This window comes from Excalfactoria chinensis, unplaced genomic scaffold (genome assembly GCF_039878825.1).
Source record: "Excalfactoria chinensis isolate bCotChi1 unplaced genomic scaffold, bCotChi1.hap2 Scaffold_324, whole genome shotgun sequence".
Taxonomy (NCBI): domain Eukaryota; kingdom Metazoa; phylum Chordata; class Aves; order Galliformes; family Phasianidae; genus Excalfactoria; species Excalfactoria chinensis.
Genome location: NW_027315612.1, coordinates 83202 through 110226, shown reverse-complemented (window position 1 = coordinate 110226; position 27025 = coordinate 83202). Strand labels below are relative to the sequence as shown.

The following is a 27025-nucleotide window of genomic DNA, read 5'->3' as shown; positions in this document are numbered from 1 at the left end:
TGAGACAGGCAAAGGAAGTCCCAGTGTAAGTAACATCACCAGGGCTGCTGGAACCTGTGTGTTGTCACGCTGCATTTCCATGACAACAGCAGGCTCGATCGAAGGGGACCTTTGCTGTCATGTTAGGTACTGGATAGAGCATGTTGCAGGGGGGCAGTCTTGCCAAAGAGGCCTGTGGTACACCACCATGGACAGCACAAGTCTTTTTGTGCCTCCTTGAACCCTGGCCAGGCTTTGGGGAGAAAGCCAAAAGGGGAAGGAGGGCACTGGGTATTTCCCCAGACTGCTACCTAGATTGGTTTATTCAGTGGTATAAAGGCTGGACCTGCTTACAGTGGCTCTGGATGCCTCATCCGTGGGATGGATGCATTGCTGTACAAGTTTCCCATGGCTGGGAGAGGTTCTCCATATCGTCATTGCAAAAGGAGCTCCCCAGTGAGTGTGGATCTGAGTAATGGGAAAGTGTTGGGTCAGCTGGTGATGTATCTTAGTCACTGAGCTCACGTAGCAATGATTAGGCTCACTGCCTCACTTACTTCCTTTACTGCTTTTGACTACAGACACTGCTTTATTTTTTGTATGCTATTGTAATGGGCAGTAAAAGAAGCCTATCCCTTCTGTTGGTGTCTGTGTCCTTCCTGTTGACCCCCTGGATTGGCACAGCAGTATTAGCATGTGATGGGCACATAACTTGGACATCAGGAACATGACTTGTAAGGCCAGCATCAAGAGCGTATCCTTTGGACAGAGACTGAGAGACTTTTGGCTTGTTGAGCCTGGAGAACAGAAAGCTCTGGGGAAACCATGTGGCTGCCTTTCAGTAGACAGGGCCTCAAAGGTCACCTATTTCCAACCTCCTGCTGCGGCCAACAGTGAGGTCAGGCTGTAGGTCAGGTTGCCCAGGGTGCCACCCAGCCTGAACGTGAACACTGGTAAGGACGGGGTATGCACACTGTTTCTGGGCAGCCTGTGCCAGCACCTCACCAACGTCTCAGTGAAAAACTTGGTAGCACTGCTTTTGCAGTCTCTGGTTTAAAGAAATCCTTTTTAATTTTCTTCCCTACTAACTAACTTTTAACTATTGTTAAGTCTTATGCTTATGCATGCATTCTCAACCAAATATGTCACAGAGTTATCTAGATCAATCTATGTCTGCAACAGGGGGCAAAGTAGGTCCGTGGGCCCCCCAGACACCGACAGAGGGGTAGAGAAAAGGGTAGGGAGATAGCAGCTGGGCTCAAGGAAGCAAACAGAGAAGTGGCAAACAATCTAAGGAGGAAAACTTATTTTACTAATTATGATTCCGGAATACAAGATAACACAATATCATACAATCTAATTAAAACTGAGGCTAATAAATCAAGTAAAATGAGAGAGAGAGAGGTTTCTGAAGACCGAGAAACCCATTTTTAAATTGAAGGCACAGGACTTGGAAGCTCACCCACACTCACTGCCAGGCAGTGAGAGCGAGAATCACTTCTGTGATGTATTTCCCTCTCTGACCGTGTGACCCTCAGGAACGTGTAGTTCTTCTGTGTGCTCCACATGATTTTATGATGTGGAATTCCAATAGCAAAAATTACAAAACCATGACACCTGTTTCAGTTCCAGTAGGTCATTTAGAAGCAGACCCATTAATGGCCCAGCAGCCAATTTGTATTTTCTCCCCTGGAATGGCACAGAGTGCAGCCATCCAAAGAGAGGCACTCCAGCCCCACCTGTCCTTTAAGCAGACTTCATTGCCATAGAAAACTGAAGTAGCCATATTTAGGTTCTGCTTTGGTTTTTGGCATTCAAGTGCTTTCAGTATCTCTTAGCAGTGCACAGACCCAAGGGTCCTGTGCTTTGATTGTACGATGGTTATTTAAACAATATTTGCACTTATGAAATATCATAATATAATAATAGTATAATATAAATATCCCAGTTGTTTTACAATTTTTATTGTTTTTTTTTTTTTTTAAGTCACTACAGTAATTAAAAAAATAAAAATAAAAATAAAAAAAATTCTAATGTTCTGTAATTTACCTGTTAACAATATTGTATATTTTATGAGATTCATCAAACACAGAATGACTTGTGTTGGAAGGGACTCCAAGGATCACCAGGTTCCAACCCCGTGCCACAGGAAGGTCCACCAACCTCCAGTGATATGAGCTGCTTCAAAAATAATGCCTCCTCGCTTATTACGTGGGTCGTAAGATGAGAGGCGGATATTGGAGGTGCGGCTGTAGAGGTTGGACCTTCCCATCAACATCCCATTAAACACTGCTATCGTGTTACAGATGACAGCAGAGGGGCAGCCTGACAGAATGGAATCTGACATGGAAGTGCACACGAAGCAAAGGTGTACCACTGAATTCCTCCAAGCAGAAAAGGGTTGCACATGTTGACACTCACCAAAGCATGCTAAATGTTTCTGGAGACCAAACATTGGATGTGAGTAGAGTGAGACACAGGGAAGTGTGTTTCAGCGGTGGAAACTGTCGGTCACCTTTGCTGGTGCAGACAGTCATGAGCATGGCATGTAGGCTCCTCTTCCATCCCCTCAGTCTCCCAACTCTGTTCTCCAGGCTTCACCTGACCTCCTTGTGTTAGTTATCTCATTAGGGGCAGCTTTCCACCTACCAGCCTGTGCTCCAGAATGGCTCTTGTAGGCTCTAGGTAACTTTTATCAGACCTTTGTGCTCAGTTCCTCTTCCACAGTCCATCCTGGAGGCAGTGACCACCTCTGTGTACAAAATGGAAGAAGCCCTGAAAGAAGCTTGGAAGCTTCTGACATGATAACCCATATCCAAGAACTTGTCCTGTGCAGGGTCTCACAGGGAATGAGCAAGAGGGGACGTGACAAACAATGTGCAAACCAGCTGCTGCTGCTGGCCTCTCAAAGGCATTGACAGATGTGAGCCTGAAAGCACAGACCCCAGCCAGGAGCCCAGGGATGGCCCTTCAGCTGTTGCAGGCTGAAAGCACCGCACAGATTTATGAACAGCCGTGTGCTTCCTGCTGGATTGTAGGTTTCTGAGAACATCCGAACCCGACAGCTCCAGAAATGACTCACAGGAAGGAGGACAGACAGAGTCACTGCACATCCTTTATTCTGTTAAGGTACACAGAGAGCCTGGTTCATTATGTACAGTGCGTCTGGGCTACACTACAAAGATACAAGTTACGAAGAATTGGCCTGAGTAATGATGTTTTAGTGAAAAACATTACAGTATTTAAAAAAAAAAAAAAAAAAAAAAAAGATTTAATACATTACACTTACAAAAGTTGATCAAAACAAAGCAAAGAGATTGCAGCAGTACAAAGCTGCATTACAAGACATGAATTCAAAAAGATGGGCAGTTGAAAGTTTGTGAAACACATTTGGTCATCACTTTTCTCACTGCATCCTTGACCTCCCTGTTCCTCATGCTGTAGATAATAGGGTTCAGTGTTGGAGGTACCACTGTGTACAGAAGTGCCACCATCAGGTCCATAGATGAGGAGGAAATGGAGGGGGGCTTCAGGTAGGCAAAAAAGCCAGTACTAAGAAACAGGGAGACCACAGCCAGGTGAGGGAGGCACGTGGAGAAGGCTTTGTGCCTTCCCTGCTCAGAGGGCATCCTCAGCACGGCCATGAAGATCTGCACATAGGACACAACTATGAAAACAAAGCACCCAAAGAATAAAATGGCACTAAATATGAGAAACACAACTTCCCTGAGGTAGGAGGCTGAGCAGGCGAGCTTGAGGATTTGGGGGATTTCACAGAAAAACTGGTTGACAACATTGCCTTGGCAGAGAGGCAGTGAAAACGTACTGGCAGTGTGCAGCAGGGAATATAGAATCCCAGCGCCCCAGGCAGCTGCTGCCATGGTGGCACAAGCTCTGCTGTCCATCAAGGTCCCATAGTGCAGGGGCTTGCAGATGGCAACGTAGCGGTCATAGGACATGATGGTGAGAAGGGAATGTTCTGCGCAGATGAAAAAGGTAAAGAAAAAGAGCTGTGCAGCACATCCTGCGTAGGAGATGGCCCTGGTGTCCCAGAGGGTGTTGGCCATGGCTTTGGGGAGAGTGGTGGAGATGCAGCCCAGGTCGAGGAGGGCCAGGTTGAGCAGGAAGAAGTACATGGGGGTGTGCAGGTGGCGGTCGCAGGCTACGGCTGTGCTGATGAGGCCGTTGCCCAGGAGGGCAGCCAGGTAGATGCCCAGCAAGAGCCAGAAGTGCAGGAGCTGCAGCTGCCGTGTGTCTGCCAACGGCAGCAGGAGGAACTCGCTGATGGAGCTGCTGTTGGGCATCTGCTGTTCCTGGGCTTGAAGTCCTGTACAGAGTGCAGAAGATAATGACAAGACCAGACCATTCTCAGAGACTCTCCTACTACTGTACTATGAAATGTTTTCATTCTCCTAGGTCAGTGTTCATTTAATACCACAACATTAATTTAATTTCATGATGTTCAACATTCTATAAGCAGAAGAAGCATATGGAGCTTTAACCTTCCTCTCATCTTCTGATCTTATCCCGTCTCTCTGGATTTTTTCATCTGTTTCTTGTCTCATATCTTTACCCTCACTGCTCGTAAAGCCCTCAGTCCCAACCTTGCACCCTTCACTTTCTGCTCAGGAAACCTGCATATTTGCAATATAAGTGCATTGTTCTTGTCAACAGAAAATGATAATTTCAACTAATTTCCCCCTTGAAAAGGTTTCTCTCCTTGAAAGGAGAGTCTGAAAACACATCACGTGTGACAGTTCACAAAACAAGCAATTGACTGAGAAAAATTTAGGAGTCTCAGCTCTGTGTTTATATTTGACAGCCCCTTTTATATTTCTGCTTCCAATCCTTTCCCCTTCCTTAAAAAAAAAAGAAAAAAAAAAAAAAAAAAGAAATAGAAAATCAATACCTTGGCTCTCCTCTTGAAAGGCAGCTCCCCAGATATGTTGAGTGCTGATCCTGACAAGTGGCAGAGTCCCAAAGCCGGCACACAGCCCCTGGGGCACAGCAGGGACCCTGCCCTGCAGGACAGATCTGGGCATCCGCCTGCAGCCCCGGCTGCACAGCCTGCATCCGTGCTGGGACACGCAGCACTCAGGGCTGTGCTTTCATACTGTAGCATGGAAGCCCTCAGCTGGAGCAGAAGGCTTTTTCCACTGTAAAGAAATATGCAGTGCCTGCAGCCAGATCTGCTATGGGATGTCCCAGATTTGGTGATCCCTCCAGGAAAAGCAGCTGCATTGCCTTCTGAGAGACACTTACCATGTTGCGCTCTCTTGCATTGAGCTCACAGCAGGCTCACACTGTACACACTCTGTAAGCTCTCTCTCCCTTCTCTTCTGTCCTCATGTCAACTGCAAATCAAGCCCCAGCCCTGGTGTGCTGTGCACAAGAGCTGCTCCTGGGCACAGCTGTCTATCTACAGCATTACCCACTTTTATGAGCTCCCTGTGTCTCAGGAGCCCAGCCCAGATCAGTAGCAGAGGATATCATTTTTATCCTTCCCACTTGTCTCCCCTGAGATGTCCCTGGGTCCTCATGGCAAACAGCTCCTGAAAGACAACAGCATCATGACAGTACATTAAAATCTGTTGAATTTAACACCAGATTTCTAGTGGTCAGTGACTAATTCCAGTTATGTGGTGAGTCCTCCCAGAGGGTGTTTGCTGAAACTAAAAGGGCACACAGACAAGGACACAATAGCATAGAATCATAGAATCACCAAGGTTGGAAAAGACCTACAAGATCATCCAGTCCAGCTGTTCACCTATCACCAATAGCTCCCGCTAATCCATGTCCTTCAACACAATATCCATTAATTCCTTGAACTCCTCCAGGGTCTGTGAATCCACCACACCCCTGGGAAGTCCATTCCACGTCCCAAATTGCAGGACACGGTTTTTGGTCTTGGTGAACTTCATCCCATTGGCTTCAGTCCAGCTCTCCAGCCTGTCCAGATCCCGCTGTAGGGCCTTGCTAACCCCAGGCAGGTCCACACTCCCAGCCAATTTGGTGTCATCTGTAAACTTACTTAGGATTCACTCAATGCCCCCATCCAGATCAACAATAACGAAACTGAAGAGGAAAGGCACCAGCACTGACGTCTGGGGAACACCAAGTAGGCGCACAGCTAGGCGTCCAGGCGGGTCTTGAATATCTCCAGACAAGCTGGAGACTCCACAACCCCGTTGGGCAGCCTGTTCCAGTGCTCCATCACCCTCACTGTAAAGAAGTTCTTGCGCACATTCATGCGGAACGTCCTATGCTCCAGTTTCTGGCCATTTCTCTTAGTCCTGTCTCCACACACTGATGAAAAGAGTCTGACCTCGCCACTTTGCCAACAACCTCAGATATTTATAAACCTGAATCAGGTCCCCTCTCACTCTTCTTTTCTCAAGGCTAAACATACCCAGTTCTCATAGCTTTTCTTCATAGGGGAGATGCTCCAGTCCCTTCACAATCTTTGTAGCCCTTTGCTGCACTCTTTCCAAGAGATCCGTGCCGTTTTTGTACTGGTGAGCCCAGAACTGGACACAGTACTCCAGATGAGGCCTTACCAAGGCAGACTAGAGGCTAAGGATCACCTCCCTCGACCCCCTGGCCACCCTCTTTTGTATGCAGCCCAGAAAGCCATTGGCCATTTTGGCCATGAGGGCACACTGCTGGCTCATGACCAACCTTTCATCCACCAGGACACCCAGGTCCCTCTCAGCAGAGCTCCTCTCCAGCAGCTCATCCCCCAGCCTGTCCTGGTGCATGCAATTATTCCTCCGTATCTGCAAGACTCTACACTTGCTTGTGTTAAACCTAAACTGGTTTCTTACTGCCCATCTCTGCAGACTGTCCAGGTCTCATTGAATGGCAGCACAGCCTACAGGCATGTCAGCCAATCCTCCCAACTTTGTATTGTCAACAAACTTGCTGAAGGTGGCCACTATCCACATGTCAAGGTCACTGATGAAGATGTTGAACAAGACCAGACCCAGCACCGACCCCTGGGGAACGGATACATACAGATCACAAACCGGACTCTGCACAGCCAACAACAACTCTCTGTGCCCTTCCAGTCAGCCAGTTCTCAACCCACCTCACTGTCCACTCATCTATCCCAAACTTCCTCAGCTTTGTTATAAGGATGTCATGGGGGACAGTATCAAATGCCTTGCTGAAATCAAGGTAGACGACATCCACCACTCTCGCCCCATCCACCCAGCCAGTGAAAATGTCATAGAAGGTTACCAGGTTGGTCGATCATGACCTCCCCTTGGTGGACACATGCTGACTACTCCTGATAACCTCCTTTTCTTCCAGCTGTCTGGAGATAGCATCCAGCACAAGCTGTTCCGTCGCCTTTCAAGGGACTGAGGTGAGGCTGCCTGGCCTGTAATAACCCAGATATTCCTTCTTGCCCTTTTTGAAGACTGGAGAGATATTGGCTATCCTCCAGTCTTCAGGCACCTCCTCCATTCTCCAAGACCTCTCAAAGATTACAGAGAGCAGTTCAGCAATCATTTTGTTTTTGTTTTTTTTTAGTGAGTGTCAAACAATTTATGTAATACTATGTTCTGCTTGCAAGGATCTGTGTGAGAGAGATGGGCCAATCAGGGCTGGTTCTGCGTTGAGGTGTTTATAACTGAACAATACAGACTGTAAATGGAAAGATAAATGGTATTAAGGGTGTGTATGGGATATAAAAAACAGTATTGTTTGACAAACTGTTTTGATGGTATATGAAAGTGTAATTGTTAATGGTATGTGCAAGCGTAATTGAGGGTATGTGGAAATGTAAATGAGGGTACAAATAGTGGAAGAGTGTACAGAGGAAAAAGGGTTTAAGAGAAAGTGAGTTTATCTGCACTGATATGACAGCAACCCCCCACACCCTTCCATTGTGAGCAGAGCAGAGCAGAGACACTGTCCCCATGTATCATGTAGTGTTATTATGCTTAGAAAATGGATGAGCTCACAACAGAAGAGGCAGATCTTCCTCTCTGCTCCATCTGTGGCACACTCTGGAGTTCAAGGCATTGCAAAGCTAAGGCCCATCTACATTCTTTCACTGATGACACTTTAGTTTGTTCTGGGCTCTCATTTCAATTGCATCTAAAATCTAGGGTCATGCCAGTTGACAGGAAACTAGCAAATGCTGTCTCATTGTAAGGAAGAACAAGAAATGTGACAGGGGCAATTACAGACCTGTCAGTCTCACTCCAGTGCCAGGTAAAATTATGGAGACAGTGATGATGGGAGTGACTGAAAAACAGCTGAAGGACAATTCTGTAACTGGTTGCAGCCAACACAGGTTTCTGAGTGGAAGGTCCTGTTTAATTATGGTCCATTTCTGACAATGTTATCCACTTAGTTGACCAAGGGAAGCCAGTTGATGTTATCCTTGAGGATTTCAGTAGAGCTTCTGATACTGTTTCTCACAGCACACTCCTGGACAGAATGTCCAGCATACGGCTAGACAGAAACAGGATGTGGTCAGTGAGCAGTTGGACAATAATTCAGGCCCAAAGGATTATAGCCAATGGGTTCCATAGGGCTGGTAGATGGTCACTATCAGGGTTCCCCAGGGTTCCATTTTAGGGTCACTTCTCTTTCATGTATTTGTGGATGACCTGCATGCAGGACTTGAAGATGTTCTGAGAAAGTTTGCTGGTTGGAGGTGTTGTTGCCTCCACTGAGTGTGGAGAAGTCTTGCAGAGAGATGTGGACAAGTCAGAGAAGTGGGTACCAGTTGGTCTTAAGGACCAAGTGCATAAAGTATAACAGGAGCCTGATTGTGCACCTGGGTAGGGGCAACCCTGGACACACACATTGACTGGATATGAGACACTGGAGAGAAATCTGACTGAAAAGGATTGGGGGACCTGGTCAGCATCAAATTGAACGCGAGTCAGCAGTGTGTCCAGGCAGCCAGGAAGGCCAGTGGTCCCATGGAGCACAGGAAACAAGTTATTGCTAGGTGGGTAACAGAAAGGATAGTTCCTGTCTGCTCTGCATTGCTGCAGCCTCACCTGGAGCACTGGGTGTACTTCTGGGCACCGCAGAATGCAAAGAACATCAAACTATGGGAGGGTGCACAAAGGAGGGCACTGGAACTGAGAGATCAGAAGTTCAGAGTTTCATTGGGATTGACTACATGATCAGATTGGGCCTTTCTTACATCCCACATCCTGTGATGAGACAGAGGGCACACATGGGACATGAACCTCACAGTGTCCTTGCACCCCATGAAGAGCCTGGGATCTTATGTCCTTTTGTCTTTCATTTGACATCATACAATTCTCCATTTCCTGCCCCAGGAAGGGCCCTGAGCTACATGAGGGACAGGATCTCACTGCCAAGTCTGGAAATCAAGGTTTGGCCTTTCTGCTTCATAAGACAAAGGACTGGTTTCTCAGCATCTGAGCCACCATGCCAGTGCCTTTGCCTGCCTGTACTCATGGCTTCCAATTATCTGCTCTAACAAGTCCCTTGGGAAACTGGCTTGTTAATGTTCCTCAGTGGGCCCATTAATACTCCAACTAACTTCACTGTTACTTCTGACTTTGTCTTGTTGAGCACTTTGAGCAGTCTTCTCTCTGCACTGGAGGTTGATGGACTTAGCAACAAATGTCGCCTGGGGCTCCTTACCACCTAAAGAGCCTTCTGAGCCTTGTGTCTTGCTGTCATTCTCTTCAGGTTTTCAGAACTTGTTCAGCAAAATGGAGAGATATCTGGAGAGAGCTTAAAGAGGAATAATCCAGCAGACATTTGTTGTCTATTTATAGTTGTGTTCAAACAAGACATTAAAGCAGCACTGTGCAACTGATGTCAATCCAGGATGCCCCCAGCGAGTTCTATTCTGTTTCTGTGTGGACAAAGTTGCTCCTCAACCTCCCCATCCTGCTTCTACTCACATTGGCCCCATGGGACTTGCATCACTGTTCCTCACATCACTCTTCTCCTCTGCCGTCATCCGCTCAGTGTTAAACCTTCTCTGCACCAACTCCCTCTGGCTTTCCGCAGAGAACCTGCTGCACATGGGCAAGGAAGGTATTCTCTTTTTTTTCGGCCAACAAACAGAAGGAAAGGTGATGCAATAGAATGAACAGTAAAACACAGTGATCAACTGCATGTTTTGTCCCAGCTGCTTCTATTGAGGTTTGTCTTTCACAGGGAATGGTTGTACAAGAAATGAGTTAGACACAGACAGGAAGGGATAGATAGAATCACAGTGAAGGATTTGACAACAGAGTCCATCAGACTTTTGAGGAATGGAGCAAATTCCAGTAATATCCCTGGGATAGATCAGCCAGGTAGTTGGGAGGTATCAACTTAAAACTGAACAAGACTTGTGAGTATTTCACACATTGAGAAGGGTTAACACATTCTCATTGATTTCTATCTTCAACTCTTTTCTTCACCTTTACTGACATTAATGAACATCTTTCAGACTTTGTGCTTTAAAAAGAAAGAGAAAAAGGAAATGAAGAAAAATAAAAGGAATAGATAGGAAGGGATAGATAGGATCACGGTGAAGGAGTTGACAACACTGTCCATCAGACTTTGGAGAGATGGAGCAAATTTGAGTAATCCCACTGAAAGTCAGAAATCAGATAGATAATAATTGGGAGGTATCTGACTGAACAAAGACCAAGGGATGGAGAAATCTGGAGGGCAGTGGGAGGAGCGTGTGTCCAGGTGGCCTGCTGAAAGCATGGCCTTAACCATGGCCATTTATTTAGGAGAGCTGGAGACACCTGGAGGATGAGGGACATCAAATAGGCAGCAGGGAAGAGCAGCGGCGGATGCCGGGTTTTAGTCACAGGGCATTGGCACTGGCACCGCTGTCTGTGTCCCTGAACATGAAGGCATCTGTGTCCTGCAAACACGGTTCTGGAAAAGATCGTAAATACGGGAAAAGAAAAACAGGCGCAGAATCCCCTCAAGTTCTCATATTTACAACTCAAAATGGACAGGACACATGAGATTTTCTCATCTTGAGAAGGGTTAACACATTTTCATTGATTTCTATCTTTGTCTTCAATTCTTTGTCTGTTTTATTGACATTTATGATCATCATTTAAGCTTACAGCCTCAACATTAATTAATTAATTAATATAAAGAGATCCATTTGCGTCTTGCACATGGCCTGATGCCCCTTTGACCTTCACAGTTACCCCCAGACCTTCCTTGACGGAGAGTATGAGATCCAGCAGAGCACCTCTCCTCTTTGTTTCCTCCACGGCTTGGTCAAGAATCTGCTATCTGTGCTCTCCTCGGATCTGCTGGATGGCACATGCCCTGCTGTGCTGTCCCTGCAGCAAATACTGAAATGAAAGAGGCCCCTAAAGGGACAAGGGCCTGACAACATCAGGATCCCATCTGCCTGCAAAGGGCGCCTTCCACTTGCTCTTCCTGATCAGGAAGCCGGGAACAGACACTGTTGGTCTCCTGTTTGCCATTTCCATTAGCTCTGACCTGGCTGCTCTGCCATCCCCAGGCAGAGCTCAGTGCACTCTCACAGACAGCATTCTCCCTTCCTTGTCTCCCTGCCCATCTATTGTAAAGACTTGGTATCCCCCTTCTGCTTCAGTGCAGATGTGGAAGCCATTTAACTGTGTCTCTGTGGCCCAAACAAGAGCTCAGGCCTGCAACTCTACAAATATTTCTGGCTCATCATGTGTTGATGCTCTCATTAGTGCAAAACCCACAGAAGTAAAGTAACCCATCCTGATTGGAAAGCATCTTTGGACATAGCCTGACTGGATAGCTCATCTATGGTATTAATGTGCAGAAGGTGGCACACAGGCATTAGTCCCACTGTGGGTCTAGGAGTTAATGTAGCAGCAAGGACACTCCTAGGGCATGGCTTTCCTGAAGGCCCTGTGCTGCATTTGCAGCTGCATGTGTGTGGGACAGCCCAGAGAAGTGGCACAACACAAGGCTGCTTCCGATGCCATTCACCTGAGAGCCCACAGAAAACTGAGGTTATGTCTGTTGATGAATAATGACATATGTTAGCTTTGTGTTGCCTTGAGCTCCGGAATATGCAGCAGATGGAGAACAGAGAAAGATCTGGCTCTTCTTTTGTGAGCTCTTCCATTTAGTCAGCTGAGTAACTCTGCACACTCCATGGAGACGGAGACAAAGGCACTTTGAGACAAAGGCACTTTGAGTGATAGGGAAAATGGTAAAGTTCTCAGCGAATATGCTACTCATTTATGGGAAAATGGTAAAGTTCTCAGCCAATATGCTACTCATTTATCCCCTGTACAGCCCCGAACCATGACCCATGTAGTGGTGTTAGACTTTGTGAAATCATAAACAGTAGAGTAAGACAAAAATAGTGCTGACATTGTCATTTAGTAGTTAATAAGTTGGTGATCATGAGACAGATGGAATGGACTGGTCAAGACCGGATAGCTTAGATGAAAGAAGAATAACACGTGAAGCATGAAAACCTGCGCAAACCAGATCCTAAGATGGGAAACAGCACTGAGAAGAAGAACTGATGATCTATTAATAATGAGTCTTGAGAATGGATAACATAAATGATGTAATGTTTTTCTGATCATATAAATATAGGACCTTCGTATAGCTTGGATGTCATTCACTAGGAGTGACCCGAGCTCTGTATGTCTGCTGTACTGAGCTTGTAAATAAAATAAACACTAGAGTACCCACGAGTTTGAGTCTCTCCCTGGTGTCCCTGTCCGCAACATTGAGGTGCCCTAAACAGGGGGTCTATTGTCATTTAGAATAGCCAAGAATACCTGTATGCCTCTCTGGCCCTCAGCTGATGCTCAGGAAGGTTTCTATCTCAGGGATTTCCCACATGGTTTACAAGCTCTGTCACACATCCAAGAGCAGCCCAGACACCTTGGGCAACACCCAGTGTCTGTGTGTGAGCAACTGCCTCCCTGCTGAAGGACCGAGGACTCAGAGCAGGGGCGCACATGCAGGGAACTCATTGTGCACTTCTAAACTGAACCACAGGAATCCCAGCTCCTGTGTGTCCATGGGGAGCTGAACCCCATTTCAGCACCAGGGTTTCCCTTTAGAGATGAGATGCCTTCAGTAACTCAGCTGGATCACTGCCCTGCACATGGGAAGTCCACCCCTCTCTGTCTTTCTCTGGGTGCCCTTTTTGTTTCATCAAACGATCTCTGATTGGAGTCCCCATATGGCTGGAATCAGTCACTGACCACTGGAAATCTGGTGTTTAAATCAGCAGATTTCAAAGCACAGTCATGATGCTGCTGTCTTTCAGGAGCTGTTTGCCAAGAAGATCCAGGGACATCTCAGGGGAGACGAGTGGGAAGGATAAAGATGACATCCTCTGCTGCTGAGCTGGGTCAGGCTCCTGGGACACAGGGAGCTCATACAAGAGGGCAGCGCTGCAGAGAGACAGCTGTGCCCAGGAGCAGCTCTTGTGCACAACACAGCCTGCAGGTGACAGAAGGAGAGGAGAGAAAGGGGAGAGAGCTTGCAGGATGTGTACACAGTGAGCAGGCTTTGAGCTCATTGCAGGAGCATTGCTGACAGATCACGACACGGTAAGCCTCACTGCAGACCATGAGCTGCTTTTCATAGAGGGTTATCTAAACTGGGACATTTTGTAGCAGATCAGGCTACAGACAGTGCATGTTTCTTTACTGTGGAAAAAGTCTTATGCTTTAGCTGAGGGCTTCTGTGCTGCAGCATCAGAGCACAGCCCTGAGGACTGCCTGTCCCAGCACGGCTGCAGGCTGTGCATATGGGGCTGCAGGTGGGTGCCCAGGGCTGTCCTGCAGAGCAGGGTCCCTGCTGTGCAGGGATAGACGTGTGGGGGGAAGGAGCCCCCCGGCAGGGTTTCTGCTGCCACAGCTGCTGCCTGGGGTAGGGGGATCACAGCTCCACTGCACAGCAGGATGTTTGTAAGGGTGCTTTGCAAGAGGAGAGACAAGGCAGGGATTTCCCATTTCCTGTTCTGAGGGAAGGCAAAAAGGATTGGGGGCAGAAATCTAAAAGGGGCTGTCACAGCTCTGAGAATTTTTCTTCTGTCTCTTGCTTGTTTTGTGAACAGTCACACAAGATGAGCTGTCAGTCTCCTCTTTCTCAAAGGATGGAACCAATTGAAATTTTCATCATTTACAGTAGACAAAAATAATTCACTTAACCTATGAACAGGCATCTTTTTCAAACGGAAGTTGAATGGTACAGAGGTTGGGTTTGGGACTCTAAGAGCAGTTGGGGTAAAAATATGAGGCATAAAACAGATGAAAATATCGAGGGAGATGGGATAAGAAAATATGTAGAAGGTTAGAACTCCAAATGCTGCTTCTGCTTAAGGAATGCTGAACTACATGAAATTAACTGCAAGTAATGCTGCTAAATGTAAACTGTTGTAGGAGAATGAAAACATTTCATATTATAGCAGGAGAAGTGTCTCAGAACAGTCAGTACTTGTCATTGTCTTCTGCACTCTGAGCAGGACTCCAAGCCCAGGAACAGCAGATGCCCAACAGCAGCTCCATCAGCGAGTTCCTCCTGCTGCCCTTGGCAGACATGCGGCAGCTGCAGCTCCTGCACTTCTGGCTCTTGCTGGGCATCTACCTGGCTGCCCTCCTGGGCAACGGCCTCATCAGCACAGCCGTAGCCTGCGACCGCCGCCTGCACACCCCCATGTACTTCTTCCTGCTCAACCTGGCCCTCCTCGACCTGGGCTGCATCTCCACCACTCTCCCCAAAGCCATGGCCAACGCCCTCTGGGACACCAGGGCCATCTCCTACGCAGGATGTGCTGCACAGCTCTTTTTCTTTCTCTTCTTTATCTCAGCAGAGTATTCCCTTCTCACCATCATGTCCTATGACCGCTACGTTGCCATCTGCAAGCCCCTGCACTACGGGACCTTGATGGACAGCAGAGCTAGTGCCACCATGACAGCAGCTGCCTGGGGCACTGGGGTTCTCAATTCCCTGCTGCACACTGCCAGTACGTTTTCACTGCCTCTCTGCCAAGGCAATGTTGTCAACCAGTTTTTCTGTGAAATTCCCCAGATCCTCAAACTCTCCTGCTCAGCTTCCTACCTCAGGGAAGTTGTGTTTATTATTTTTACTATAAGTTTAGGCTTTGGGTGCTTTGTTTTCATTGTGGTGTCCTATGTGCAGATCTTCATGGCCGTGCTGAGGATGCCCTCTGAGCAGGGAAGGCACAAAGCCTTCTCTACGTGCCTCCCTCACCTGGCTGTGGTCTCCCTCTTTCTCAGCACTGCCTTTTTTGCCTACCTGAAGCCCCCCTCCGTATCCTTGCCTTCCATCGACCTGGTGTTGGCTCTTCTGTACTCGGTGGTGCCTCCAGCATTGAACCCCCTCATCTACAGCATGAGGAATACGGAGGTCAAGGATGCAGTGAGAAAAGTGATGACCAAATGTGTTTCATTAGCAGTGAGCTGCCCATCTTTTCAAATTCATGCTCTGTAATGCAGCTTTTTATTAAATCATGCTCTCTTTTATTGTTTGTTTTGTGCCACTTTAGATGTGTAATTCTTTCTTTCTTTTTTTAATTTTTTAATGTTTTTCACTAAAACATCATTACACAAATCAATTCCTAATCAGCTTGTACCTTTGTAGTTTAGCCGAGATACACTGTACATAATGAACCAGGCTCCCTGTGAACCTTAACAGAATAAAGAACATGCAATCACTCTGTCTGTCCTTCTTGTGAGACATTTCTTGAGCCATCGGGGTCAGATGTTCTCAGAAACCCACAATCCATCAGGAAGCACACAGCTGTTCATTAAACTGTGCCATGGCTTCAGCCTGCAACAGCTGACGGGCCATCCCTGGGCTCCTGGCTGGGGTCTCTTGATTTCAGGCTCACATCTGCCAGTGCCTCTGAGAGGCCAGCAGCAGCAGCTGGTCTGCATGTTGGTTGTCAGGTCCCCTCTTCCTCATTCCCTGTGAGACCCTGCGTTATCATATAAGAAGTTTCTAAGCTTCCTTCCGGGCTTCTTCCACTTTGTACACAGAGGTGGTCACTGCCTCCAGGATGGTCTGTGGAAGAAGAACTGAGCACAAAGGTCTGATAAAAGTTACCCAGAAGTTACAAGTGTCATTCTGGAGCCTAGGCTGTTAGGTAGAAAGCTGCCTCTAATGAGATGACTGACACAAGGAGTTCAGGTGATGTTTGGAGAACAGATATGGGAGTCTGAGGGGAGGGAAGAGGTGCCTACATACCATGCTCATTACCTTCTGCACCAGCAAAGGTGACCGACAGTTTCCACCGCTGAAACACACTTCCCTGTGTCTCACTCTACTCACATCCACTCTTTGGTCTCCAGAAACATTCAGCAAACGTTGGTGAATGTCAGCGCCTGCAATTTTTTCCACTTGGAGGAATTCAATGGCTCACCTTTGCTTCGGATGCACTTCCATGTTAGTTGCCATTCTGAAACACGGGAGCAACATTTAATGGGATGTTGGTGGGAAGGTTCAACCTCTACAGCCACACCTCCAATATCTGCCTCTGATCCTACAACCCATGTAATAAAAGAGGAGGCATTACTTTTGAAGCAGCTCTTATCACTAGAGGTTGGTGGACCTCCCTGTGGCAGGGGATTGGAACTTGGTGGTCCTTGGAGTCCCTTGCAACACAAGTCATTCTGTGTTTGATGAATCTCATAAAATATACAATATTGTTAACAGGTAAATAACAAAACATTTGAATTTCAATTTATTTATTTTTCTTTCATTACATTAGTGACTTAAGAAAAAAAAAAAAAAGTCTAAATTTTAAAACTACTATGATATTTATATTATTCTTATTCTATGATATATATTAATATCATAGGTATATAAATTGTTTAAATAACCATCGTACAATTGAAGCACAGGACCCTTGGGTCTGTGCACTGCTAAGAGATACTGAAAGCACTTGAATGCCAAAAACCAAAGCAGAACCTAAATATGGCTACTCCAGTTTTCTATGGCAATGAAGTCTGCTTAAAGGACAGGTGGGGCTGGAGCGTCTCTCTTTGGATGGTGGCACTCTGTGCCATTCCAGGGGAGAAAAGACAAATTGGCTGCTGGGCAATTACTGAGTCTGCTTCTCGATGACCCACAGCAATTGAAACAGGTTTCATGGTTTTGTAATTTTTGCTATTGGAATTCCACATCATAAAATCATGTGGAGCACACAGAAGAACTACACAACCTATTTGTCAGTGGATGGGTGGCCCACGAACCTACTTTGCCCCCTGTCGCAGACATAGATTGATCTAGATAACTCTGTGACTGTTTTTGGTTGAGAATGCATGCATAACCATAAGATTTTAACGATAGTTAAAAGTTAGTTAGTAGGGAAGAAAATTAAAAAGGATTTCTTTAAGCCAGAGACTTCAAAAGCAGTGCTACGAATCCTTTCACTGAGACGTTGGTGAGGTGCTGGCACAGGCTGCCCAGAAACACTATGCATACCCCGTCCTTACCAGTGTTCACGTTCAGGCTGGGTGACACCCTGGGCAACCTGACCTACAGCCTGACCTCACTGTTGGCCGCAGCAGGGCATTGGAAATAGGTGACCTTTGAGGCCCTGTGTACTGAAAGGCAGCCACATGGTCTCCCCAGAGCTTTCTGTTCTCCAGGCTCAACAAGCCAAAGTCACTCAGTCTCCAAAGGATGCGCTCTTGATGCTGGCCTTACAAGTCATGTACTTGATGTCCAAGTTATGTGCCCATCACATGCTAATACTGTTGTGTCAATCCAGGGGGTCAACAGGAAGGACAAAGAAACCAACAGAAGGGATAGGCTTCTTTTACTGCCCATTACAGTAGCATACAAAAAATAAAGCAGTGTCTGTAGTCAAAAGCAGTAAAGGAAGTAAGTGAGGCAGTGAGCCTAATCATTGCTACGTGAGCTCAGTGACTAAGATACATCACCAGCTGACCCAACACTTTCCCATTACTCAGATCCACACTCACTGGGGAGCTCCTTTTGCAATGACAATATGGAGAACCTCTCCCAGCCATGGGGAACTTGCACAGCAATGCATCCATCCCACGGATGAGGCATCCAGAGCCACTGTAAGCAGGTCCAGCCTTTATATCACTGAATTAACCAGTCTACTTAGCTGTGTGGGGAAACACCCAGTGCCCTCTACTCCTCTTGGCTTTCTCCCCAAAGCCTGGCCAGGGTTCAAGGAGGCACAAAAGGACTGGTGCTGTCCATGGTGATGTACAACTGGCCTCTTTGGCACGACTGTCTGCCCAGCCCCCGTGCAACATGCTCTATCAGATACCAAACATGGCAGCAAAGCTTCCCTTGGGTCAAGCCCGCTGTCGTCATGGAAACGCAGTGTGACATCACACAGATTCCAGCAGCCTGCATGATGTCACCAGCACCAGGACTTCCTCTGTCTGTCTCGGGGCTGCAGCCTGCGAGTTTTGCCATCCTCGCGTACTAACCAGCCGAAGCCTGCCGTGCTGTATGGATGTGATCCCTCCAGGCAGAAGCTCTGCTGTAGGAACCCGCAGGGTCGGGAGGAGAGGCCTGTCAGGTCTGAGCCTCAGCTGGCCGCACTGCAGCCTGCCGTCTGGGGCGTACCACTCAGGCTCCTCGGAATCCATTTCGAGCTCCCACAGTGCACACGGGCGTCCTGGCTTTGGGAGCAGCCGCTTCAGCCCTGACAAACGTACAGGCGCAAGTGGTACAAGTGCTGCTCTGCTACACAGAAGGGCTCGAATCCCGGGAGTTGGACTAGATGATCTCCAAGGTCCCTTACAACTCGCATGATACTATGACACTATGATGATGATCTCAGGGATTACCTGCTCTCTTTCAACAGCTGAAGGACAATTCGGTCATTGGTCACATCAAACACAAGTTCACAAGGGAAAGGTCCTGTTTAACATAAGGTCCTTTTATCCATTTAGTTGACTAAGGGAAGCCAGTTGATGTTGTATCTGAATATTTCAGTAGTGCTTCTGATACTGTTTCTCACAGCATCCTTCTGGGCAGAATGTCCTGCATACAGCTAGACAGAAACAGAACATGGTGGGTGAGCAGTTGGCCATTAGGTCAGGCCCAAAAGATTATAGTTAGTGGGTTCCATCAGGTCGGTAGATGGTCACTATCAGGGATCCCCAGGGCTCCATCTTAGGGCCACTTCTCTTTCAAATTTTTGTGGATGACTTGCATACAGGACTAGAAGATGATCTGAGCAAGTTTGCTGATGATACCAGATGAGGAGGTGCTGTTGCCTCCACTGAGGGTGGAGAGGACTTGCAGAGAGATGTAGAGAACTGGGTGAGAGAACTGGGTACCAGTTGGTACTAAACACCACGTGCATAAAGCATAACAAGTACAAGTGCCTGATTGTGCACCTGGGTAGGGGCAACACTGGACATACACACTGACTGGATATGGGACAATGGAGGGCATTCTGAATGAAAAGGATTGGGGGTCCTGGTCAGCATCAAACTGAACGTGAGTCAGCAGTGTGCCCAGGCAACCAGGAAGCTCAGTGGTTCATTGGAGTGCATCAAGCAAGTTATTGTCAGCTGGGTGAGGGAAAGGATTGTCTCTGCTCTGCTATGCATTGCTTCAGCCTCACCTGGAGCTCTGGGTATACTTTTGGGCACCACAGAACATAAAGGACATCAAACTATGGGAGGGTGTGCAAAGGAGGGCACTGGAACTGAGAGATCTGAAGTTCAGAGTTTCATTGGGATTGACTGCTTGTTCAGACTGGGCCCTTCTCACATCCCACATCCTGCGATGAGGCACAGGACACACATGGGACATGAACCTCACAGTGACTCTGCACCCCATGCAGAGCCTGGGATCTTCTGTCCTTCTGTATTTCATTTAAAATCATAAAGACCTCCAACGCACTGCCCCAGGAAGGATCCTTAGTCAGCATGAGGTTCTCCCTGCCAAGTGTCTGGAGATCAGGGCTTGGCCTTTCTGCTTCACAAGAAAAAGCTGGGGTTTCTTAGCATCAGAGCCACCATGCCAGTGCCTTTGCCTGCCTGCAGTCATGGCTTCCAATTATCTGCTCTAACAAGTCCCTGGGGAAGCTTGCTTGTTAGTGTCCCTCAGTGGGCCCATTAATACTCCAAGACACTTCACTGTTACTTCTGCCATGAAAGAATTCTCTTTGTTTTCAGCCAACAAACAGCAGGAAAGGTGTTGCAATTGAATGAACAGTAAAACACAGTGGTCAACTGCATGCCATTTCAATGCCGCTTCTATTGAGGTTTGTCTTTCACAGGGAATATTTGTACAAGAAATGAGTTAAACACAGTCATGATGCTGTTGACTTTCAGGAGCTGTTGGCCATGAGGACCCAGGGATATCTCAGGGGAGAGGAGTGGGAAGGATGAAAATGTCATCCTATTCTGCTGTGCTGGGCTGGGCTCCTGGGACTCAGGGAGCTCGTACAAGTGGGCAGCGCTGCAGAGATAGAGCTGTGCCCAGGAGCAGCTCTTGTGCACAACACAGCCTGCAGGTGACAGAAAGAGAGGAGAGAAAGGGGAGAGAGCTTGCAGGATGTGAACAGTGAGAGCGGGCTGCGAGCTCAGTGCAGGAGCATTGCTCACAGATCACGACATGGTAAGTCTCACTGCAGACCATGAAGATTCTATTCATAGAGGGTTAACTAGATGCGGGACATCCCATAGGAGATCTGGATGAAGGCACTGCATGTATCTATATTGTGGAAGAAGACTTCTGCTTGAACTGAGGGTTTCCATTCTGCAGTATAAAAGCACAGTCCTGAGGGCTGCCTGTCCCAGCACGGCTGCAGGCTGTGCATATGGGGCTGCAGGCGGGTGCCCAGAGCTGTCCTGCAGAGCAGGGTCCCTGCTGTGCAGGGGGAGATGTGGTTGGGGGAACGAGCCCCCTGGCACGGCTTGTGCTGCCACAGCTGCTGCCTGGGGCAGGGGGATCACAGCTCCACTGCACAACTGAATGTTTGTAAGGATGCTTTGCAAGAGGGGAGCCAAGGCAGGGATTTTCCATTTCCTGTACTGAGGAAAGGAAAAAGGGTTTGAGGGCAGAAATCTAAAAGGGGCTGACACCGCTGTGATAATTTTTCTACAATCAATTGCTTGTTTTCTGAGCAGTCACACATGATGTTATTTCAGTCTCCCCTTTCTCAAATGATGGAACCAATTGAATTTATCATAATTTTTAGCAGACATGAATAATTCACTTAACCTGCGAACAGGCAGCTTTTTCTATCTGAAGTTGAACAGCACAGAGGCTGGGTTTGGAGTTGTAAGAGCAGTTAGGTAAAGATATGAAACACATGAAACAGATGAAAATATCCAGGGAAATGGGATAAGAAAAGAAAAGAAGAGGAAGGTTAAAGCTCCAAATGCTGCTTCTGCTTAAGGAATGCTGAACTACATGAAATTAAATGCAAGTAATGGTGCTAAATGTACATTGTTGTAGGAGAATGAAAACATTTCATATTATAGCAGGAGAAGTGTCTCAGAACAGTCAGTACTTGTCATTGTCTTCTGCACTCTGAGCAGGACTCCAAGCCCAGCAACAGCAGATGCCCAACAGCAGCTCCATCAGCGAGTTCCTCCTGCTGCCGTTGGCAGACACGCGGCAGCTGCAGCTCCTGCACTTCTGGCTCTTGCTGGGCATCTACCTGGCTGCCCTCCTGGGCAACGGCCTCATCAGCACAGCCGTAGCCTGCGACCAGCACCTGCACACCCCCATGTACTTCTTCCTGCTCAACCTGGCCCTCCTCGACATGGGCTGCATCTCCACCACTCTCCCCAAAGCCATGGCCAACGCCCTCTGGGACACCAGGGCCATCTCCTACGCAGGATGTGCTGCACAGCTCTTTTTCTTTGTCTTCTTCATCTCAGCAGAATATTTCCTTCTCACCATCATGTCCTATGACCGCTACGTTGCCATCTGCAAGCCCCTGCACTACGGGACCTTGATGGACAGCAGAGCTTGTGCCACCATGGCAGCAGCTGCCTGGGGCACTGGGGTTCTCTATTCCCTGCTGCACACTGCCAGTACGTTTTCACTGCCTCTCTGCCAAGGCAATGTTGTCAACCAGTTTTTCTGTGAAATCCCCCAGATCCTCAAGCTCTCCTGCTCAGAATCAAGTCACAGGGAAGTTCTGTTTCTCATTTTTAGTGTCAGTTTAGGCTTTGGGTGCTTTGTTTTCATAGTTGTGTCCTATGTGCAGATCCTCGTTGCTGTTCTGAAGATGCCCTCTGAGAAGGGATGGCACAAAGCCTTCTCCACGTGCCTCCCTCACCTGGCTGTGGTCTCCCTGTTTGTCAGCACTATTTCTATTGCCTACCTGAAGTCCCCCTCCATTTCCTCCCCATTCCTGGATCTGAAAGTGGCACTTCTGTACTCGGTGGTTCCTCCAACACTGAACCCTGTTATCTACAGCATGAGGAACAGGGAGATCAAGCACGCTCTCATGAAGGTGTTGCAACATGCACTATTCCAGCTTCAATAAAGTGCACATCTTCCTCACATGATTCCCACTGATGGTTCTTCATGTTTTATGCATCTTTGATTGCTTGATTCTGTAAGTGTTATACAGCAATCTGCAATGAAATTTCTCTGCAATTTATTTATCTTCTTCTTTCCTGCCTACTTTTTATTTTCTCACTCCAAGATCTCATGTAAACATCGAACCAGATTCCCCGAATTCATTAAAAGATACCTAAAAGGCTTTCAAAAAAAGACAATACCTTTTGTCTTCTCTCTTCCTACTTTGTCTGGGTTTGGGGGAGGTACAGTCACAGACAGCAGCACAATGTGCTCTTTTCAATCCTGTTCTATTTACACTGCCACAGTGCTCTTAATAAGTCCTTTCATTTCTATTGGCCTGAAGATCTTGTGTGTCTCACAACAGTCCTGTTGTCTCTACAGCAGCACTCCAGGGCTGCAGTCAGTAGCCAGCAGTATGAACGGCTGTGTCAGAGCTGGTCTCCATGCTGGAACTGCTGTAAGAAGAGGGCCCCTTCAGAGCAGGGCTAGAGAACTGGAGGCCTCTTCCAAAGCTGGTGTAAGGAATGTATTTCAGGAGATGCTCCCTGAGAAGACCTCAAGATCTTTTGGTGCTCTTCACTGAGTGACAGGGCCTGATTCAGGAGTCCCAAAGAGATCTGTAAGTGACTCAGGGACTTGCAGCAGTTTTGAATTCGTTGGGTAAAAGCTATTTACTGGAACAAAGAAAAAGAAAATGATAATAATTAAGACATATATCTTTATCTATATCTATATACATGAGAGGGAGGCTGAGGGACTGCTGGAAAGTGTCCTCCCTTCTCGCCTCCATAGCCAGGCTCCCTGAAGAGACAAAGTAAAGGGTGTAATTACTGATCACAATCATCATAGTATCATAGTATCGTACGAGTTGGAAGGGACCTTAGAGATCATCGAGTCCAACTCCCAGGTTTCGAGCCCCCTGTGTAGCGAAGCGGCACTTCTACCCCTGCGCCACAGGGGGGGGATTCGAACCCGGGCCCTCCAGTGCCGCAGGCAGCAGCTTATACCACTGCGCCACAGGGGGCACACACAATATCCCTTCCAAAACCCAAAGATGACCGCAGAGCTGAATGTGCACAAAAATTCACTTTGACAGCTGCCAATTTTATCGTGATGTAAAACAAAGTCAAACAGCATAGCAAAATAAATTCCCTAATCCACCCCCCAGAGCTGACAAACAATGCAGAAGGGAAAACAAGGAGCTGTGCAATGCAGCTTCATGAGAACGCTCAACGAGCTCCACAAATAGGGAAACAATCAGCATCATGGCCAGTAATTCTCCAACTCCCACAAAGCCCTGTGTTAACTCGCTCTGGACAGACCCTTGTCTGGACAGACAGGTCTCTCAATCCTTGGAGACCCATATCAGGCACCAAAATGATGGTGGTGCTTAAACCCAGCAGGTGGCTTAGCTGCACACGGTGCTTTGTGAACTGCCCCTTCCCAGTGGGATAGGGAAGAGAACTGGGGAAAAAAGTACAACTTGTGAGTTGAAATGAAGCTATTTACTAAGAGAGATAAAAGGAGAGATGTAATATTTATCACTATATATCCATATATATGGAATAGTACATAACAACTGATGCACAAGCACTTGCTCAGCACCACCAGACTGATGCCCAGCTGGCCCCTGAGCAGCAGAAGAGTGAGATGAACTCCCTCCCCTTTCAATACTCCTTCTGCTTGCTGTCAGATGGTACAGAACGTCCCATTGGCTACTTTCAATCAGCTGAGCTGTCCTCACTTTGAGGACATTTTTGAGGTAATTTTGGATAATTTGTAGACATTTGAGGACATTTGGGGGCAATTTGCGGGTGATTTGGGTCAATTTGGGGACATTAGGTGACATTTTGGGTCAATTTGGAGACAACTGGGGTTAATTTGGAACAATTTGGGAACAATTTCAGGCTAACATGGGTTAATTTGGGGACCTTAGAGGGCATTTGGGGTCAATTTGTATCAGTCTGTTGTGGGAGATGGAGAGGTCAGCTCGGCCTCGTCATTTACTGACTCACTGATATTGAGGGTCTGGAAAGGAGACAGAAGGTCTGAACAAACAGCGATGCCTTATACCTAGGCATAAGATAAACCCTCTGTTGATTATTAAGACTTGTTATGGAATTTGGTTGCATTCTAGCCAATGGATTGTGAGTGGAAATGTACTGAATACGCATGTTAGAGTATAAAAAAGGCTTGCTTAGAAGAATGAGAGATATATGTACAGCATTATGATCATGATCATCACAGCAATAAAGAAATCTTCCCGTCACGAGAACCCTGTGTTTTGTTGCTAACTTGCAAAAATTTGGGGAAAGCTTAGGTCAATTTGGGGACATCTGGGGGGTAAATTGGGACAATTTGTGGACAATTTGTGGGTAATTTGGGGGTAATTTTGGACAATTTGGGGACATAGAGGACATGGCCTACGATCGTTATATTGTCATTTGCAAACCCCTTCACTATGCCATGCTTGTGAACAGGACTGCTTGCTGCACCCCACTTGGAGCTTCATAGGGCGGTGGCCTCATTCATGGCATTGTTCTATTTGCTCTCACCATCACTCTCCCCTTCCACGACCCCAAGATCCTGGACAACTTCTTCTGCAATGTCTGCCAGGTGGCAAAGTTGGCCTGTGCCAACAGTGACACAGTGGAACTGCCGCTTGCAACACCGGAGGCCCGGGTTCGAATCCCCCCCTGTGGCACAAGTGGTAGAAGTGCTGCTTTGCTACACAGAGGGCTCGAATCCCGGGAGTTGGACTCGATGATCTCTAAGGTCCCTTCCAACTCGCATGATACTGTGATACTGTGATACTGTGATATCTATGTCCTCCCCTTCCAGGCCATCCCAATGGAAAAAGTCATTGCTCTTTTCCATACAATCATCTTCCCTTTAACAAACCCCGTGATCTACACGCTGTGCAACAAGGAGATCAGAAGCTCCATGGGGAGGTTGGTCCACAAATACTCACTGTGATATGGACTTTTTACAAAGTATTTCGGAATAAATAAATGAAGGTCACAGTCACTATCCTTCAAGAAGTCCTCTTAAAATAAAGCCCTGTGGCAATAGTAAAACCCATACGGAGTGATTCATGGCAGAACCAACCCATATAAGGGGATTGACTGTGTGCCATGAAATTATCATTAAGGATCTATTAAACTTATTAGGAGTTAACTGGTGGGTGCTGAGGGTTTATAGAGCGCTACATGGAGTTCTGGCCCTGATTCACTGGTTCAAGACTTCAGTTTCCAGTTGGACGCCCACTGTTGGTGTGGCCTTCATGTCAGGCTCCTTCATGACTCAGACATTGGTTTCCTACCAGGCCTCACCCAATCAAGCCATGACAACTCTATTAGGCCCCCCTGCCCCACCCACGAGGCCATACCCACCCCCCCCAAAGCCATGCCTGCCTCTACAAGGTCCCAGTGCTCTTCCCAAAGCCCTGTCCCCTCCCATGAGTAAAAACCCACACCTATGAGGCAGGCACCTCAAAGTGACCCCAATGTGACCCCAAAGTGACCCTGAAGTGTCCCCAGAGTTACCTCAATGTGACCTTAATGTGACCCCAAAGTGACACCAATGTGCCCCCAAAGTCCTACTGAATCTGCAATCAGCAGACTGCTGTTTGGTGAAAATGGGAGGCAATGCAACCACGACTTTACAGGACGGTTCTGATATTCCTCCAACCCTTCTTTCACTTTTACTTTGAGGAGTAACAAAGCATTGTTAAAATGTCCCCTGTGCTTTCCCTGCAGTCTGCTTCTTTGTCTGCCTCTAATCACCCCAGTAAACCCTTTCGTTTGGAAATATGTTTTCAGAAAATGTGGTTTCACAGAATCACAGAATTATCAAGGTTGGAAAAGACCTAGAAGATTATCCAGTACAACTTTTACCAATAATTCTCAGCTAAATCATATTCCTCAACACAACATTCAAACGTTTCTTGAACACTCCCATGGTCGGTGACTCCACCACCTCCCTGGGCAGTGCATTCCAATGCCTGACTACCCTTTCCGAGAAGTAATACTTCCTAACGTCCAGCCTGAACCTCCCCTGGCACAGCTTGAAACCATTCCCTCTAGTTCTATCACTGATTACACGAGAGAAGAGGCCTACCCCCAGCTCACCACAACCTCCCTTCAGGAAGTTATAGAGAGCTATAAGGTCTCCCCTGAGCCTCCTCTTCTCCAGGCTGAACAACCCCAGCTCCCTCAGCCATTCCTCATAAGGCCTGTGCTCCAGGCCCCTCACCAGCTTTGTTGCCCTCCTCTGAACACGTTCCAGGACCTCCATGTCTTTCCTGCAGTGAGGGGCCCAAAACTGTCATTTCCTTGGGCAGCATCCTCATAGAGTGAACTCCGGATATCTGTCCACAAAGCCCTCCAGTAACACCCCAGAAGACACCAGACCCAACAGCTCACAGTGCTTTCAGTTCTCATATAATACTGCATGCAGTACAGAACCAAGTACGGCTGTGAAGTGGGATGTGTGACTGTGGACAACTTGTTCAAATATATGACCAATCTCATGGGAAACA

At 47.3% G+C, this 27025-nt stretch overlaps 3 protein-coding genes across 3 annotated transcripts; 2 read left to right on the top strand and 1 right to left on the bottom strand.

Annotated features, from left to right (window-relative positions):
* Positions 1-3332: 3332 nt before the first annotated feature.
* LOC140264813 (olfactory receptor 14J1-like) lies at positions 3333-4283 on the bottom strand. Its single transcript, XM_072360724.1, has one exon. It carries the CDS (start codon positions 4281-4283, stop codon positions 3333-3335), a length of 951 nt encoding a protein of 316 aa, XP_072216825.1.
* An 8957-nt stretch (positions 4284-13240) lies between these two features.
* Positions 13241-16717, top strand: LOC140264817 (olfactory receptor 14J1-like). Its single transcript, XM_072360727.1, has 2 exons — positions 13241-13526; positions 14444-16717. Exon 2 carries the CDS (start codon positions 14467-14469, stop codon positions 15430-15432), a length of 966 nt encoding a protein of 321 aa, XP_072216828.1. The 5' UTR covers positions 13241-13526; positions 14444-14466; the 3' UTR covers positions 15433-16717.
* A 4785-nt stretch (positions 16718-21502) lies between these two features.
* Positions 21503-22447, top strand: LOC140264812 (olfactory receptor 14C36-like). Its single transcript, XM_072360723.1, has one exon. It carries the CDS (start codon positions 21512-21514, stop codon positions 22445-22447), a length of 936 nt encoding a protein of 311 aa, XP_072216824.1. The 5' UTR covers positions 21503-21511.
* The last annotated feature ends 4578 nt before the right edge of the window (positions 22448-27025 follow it).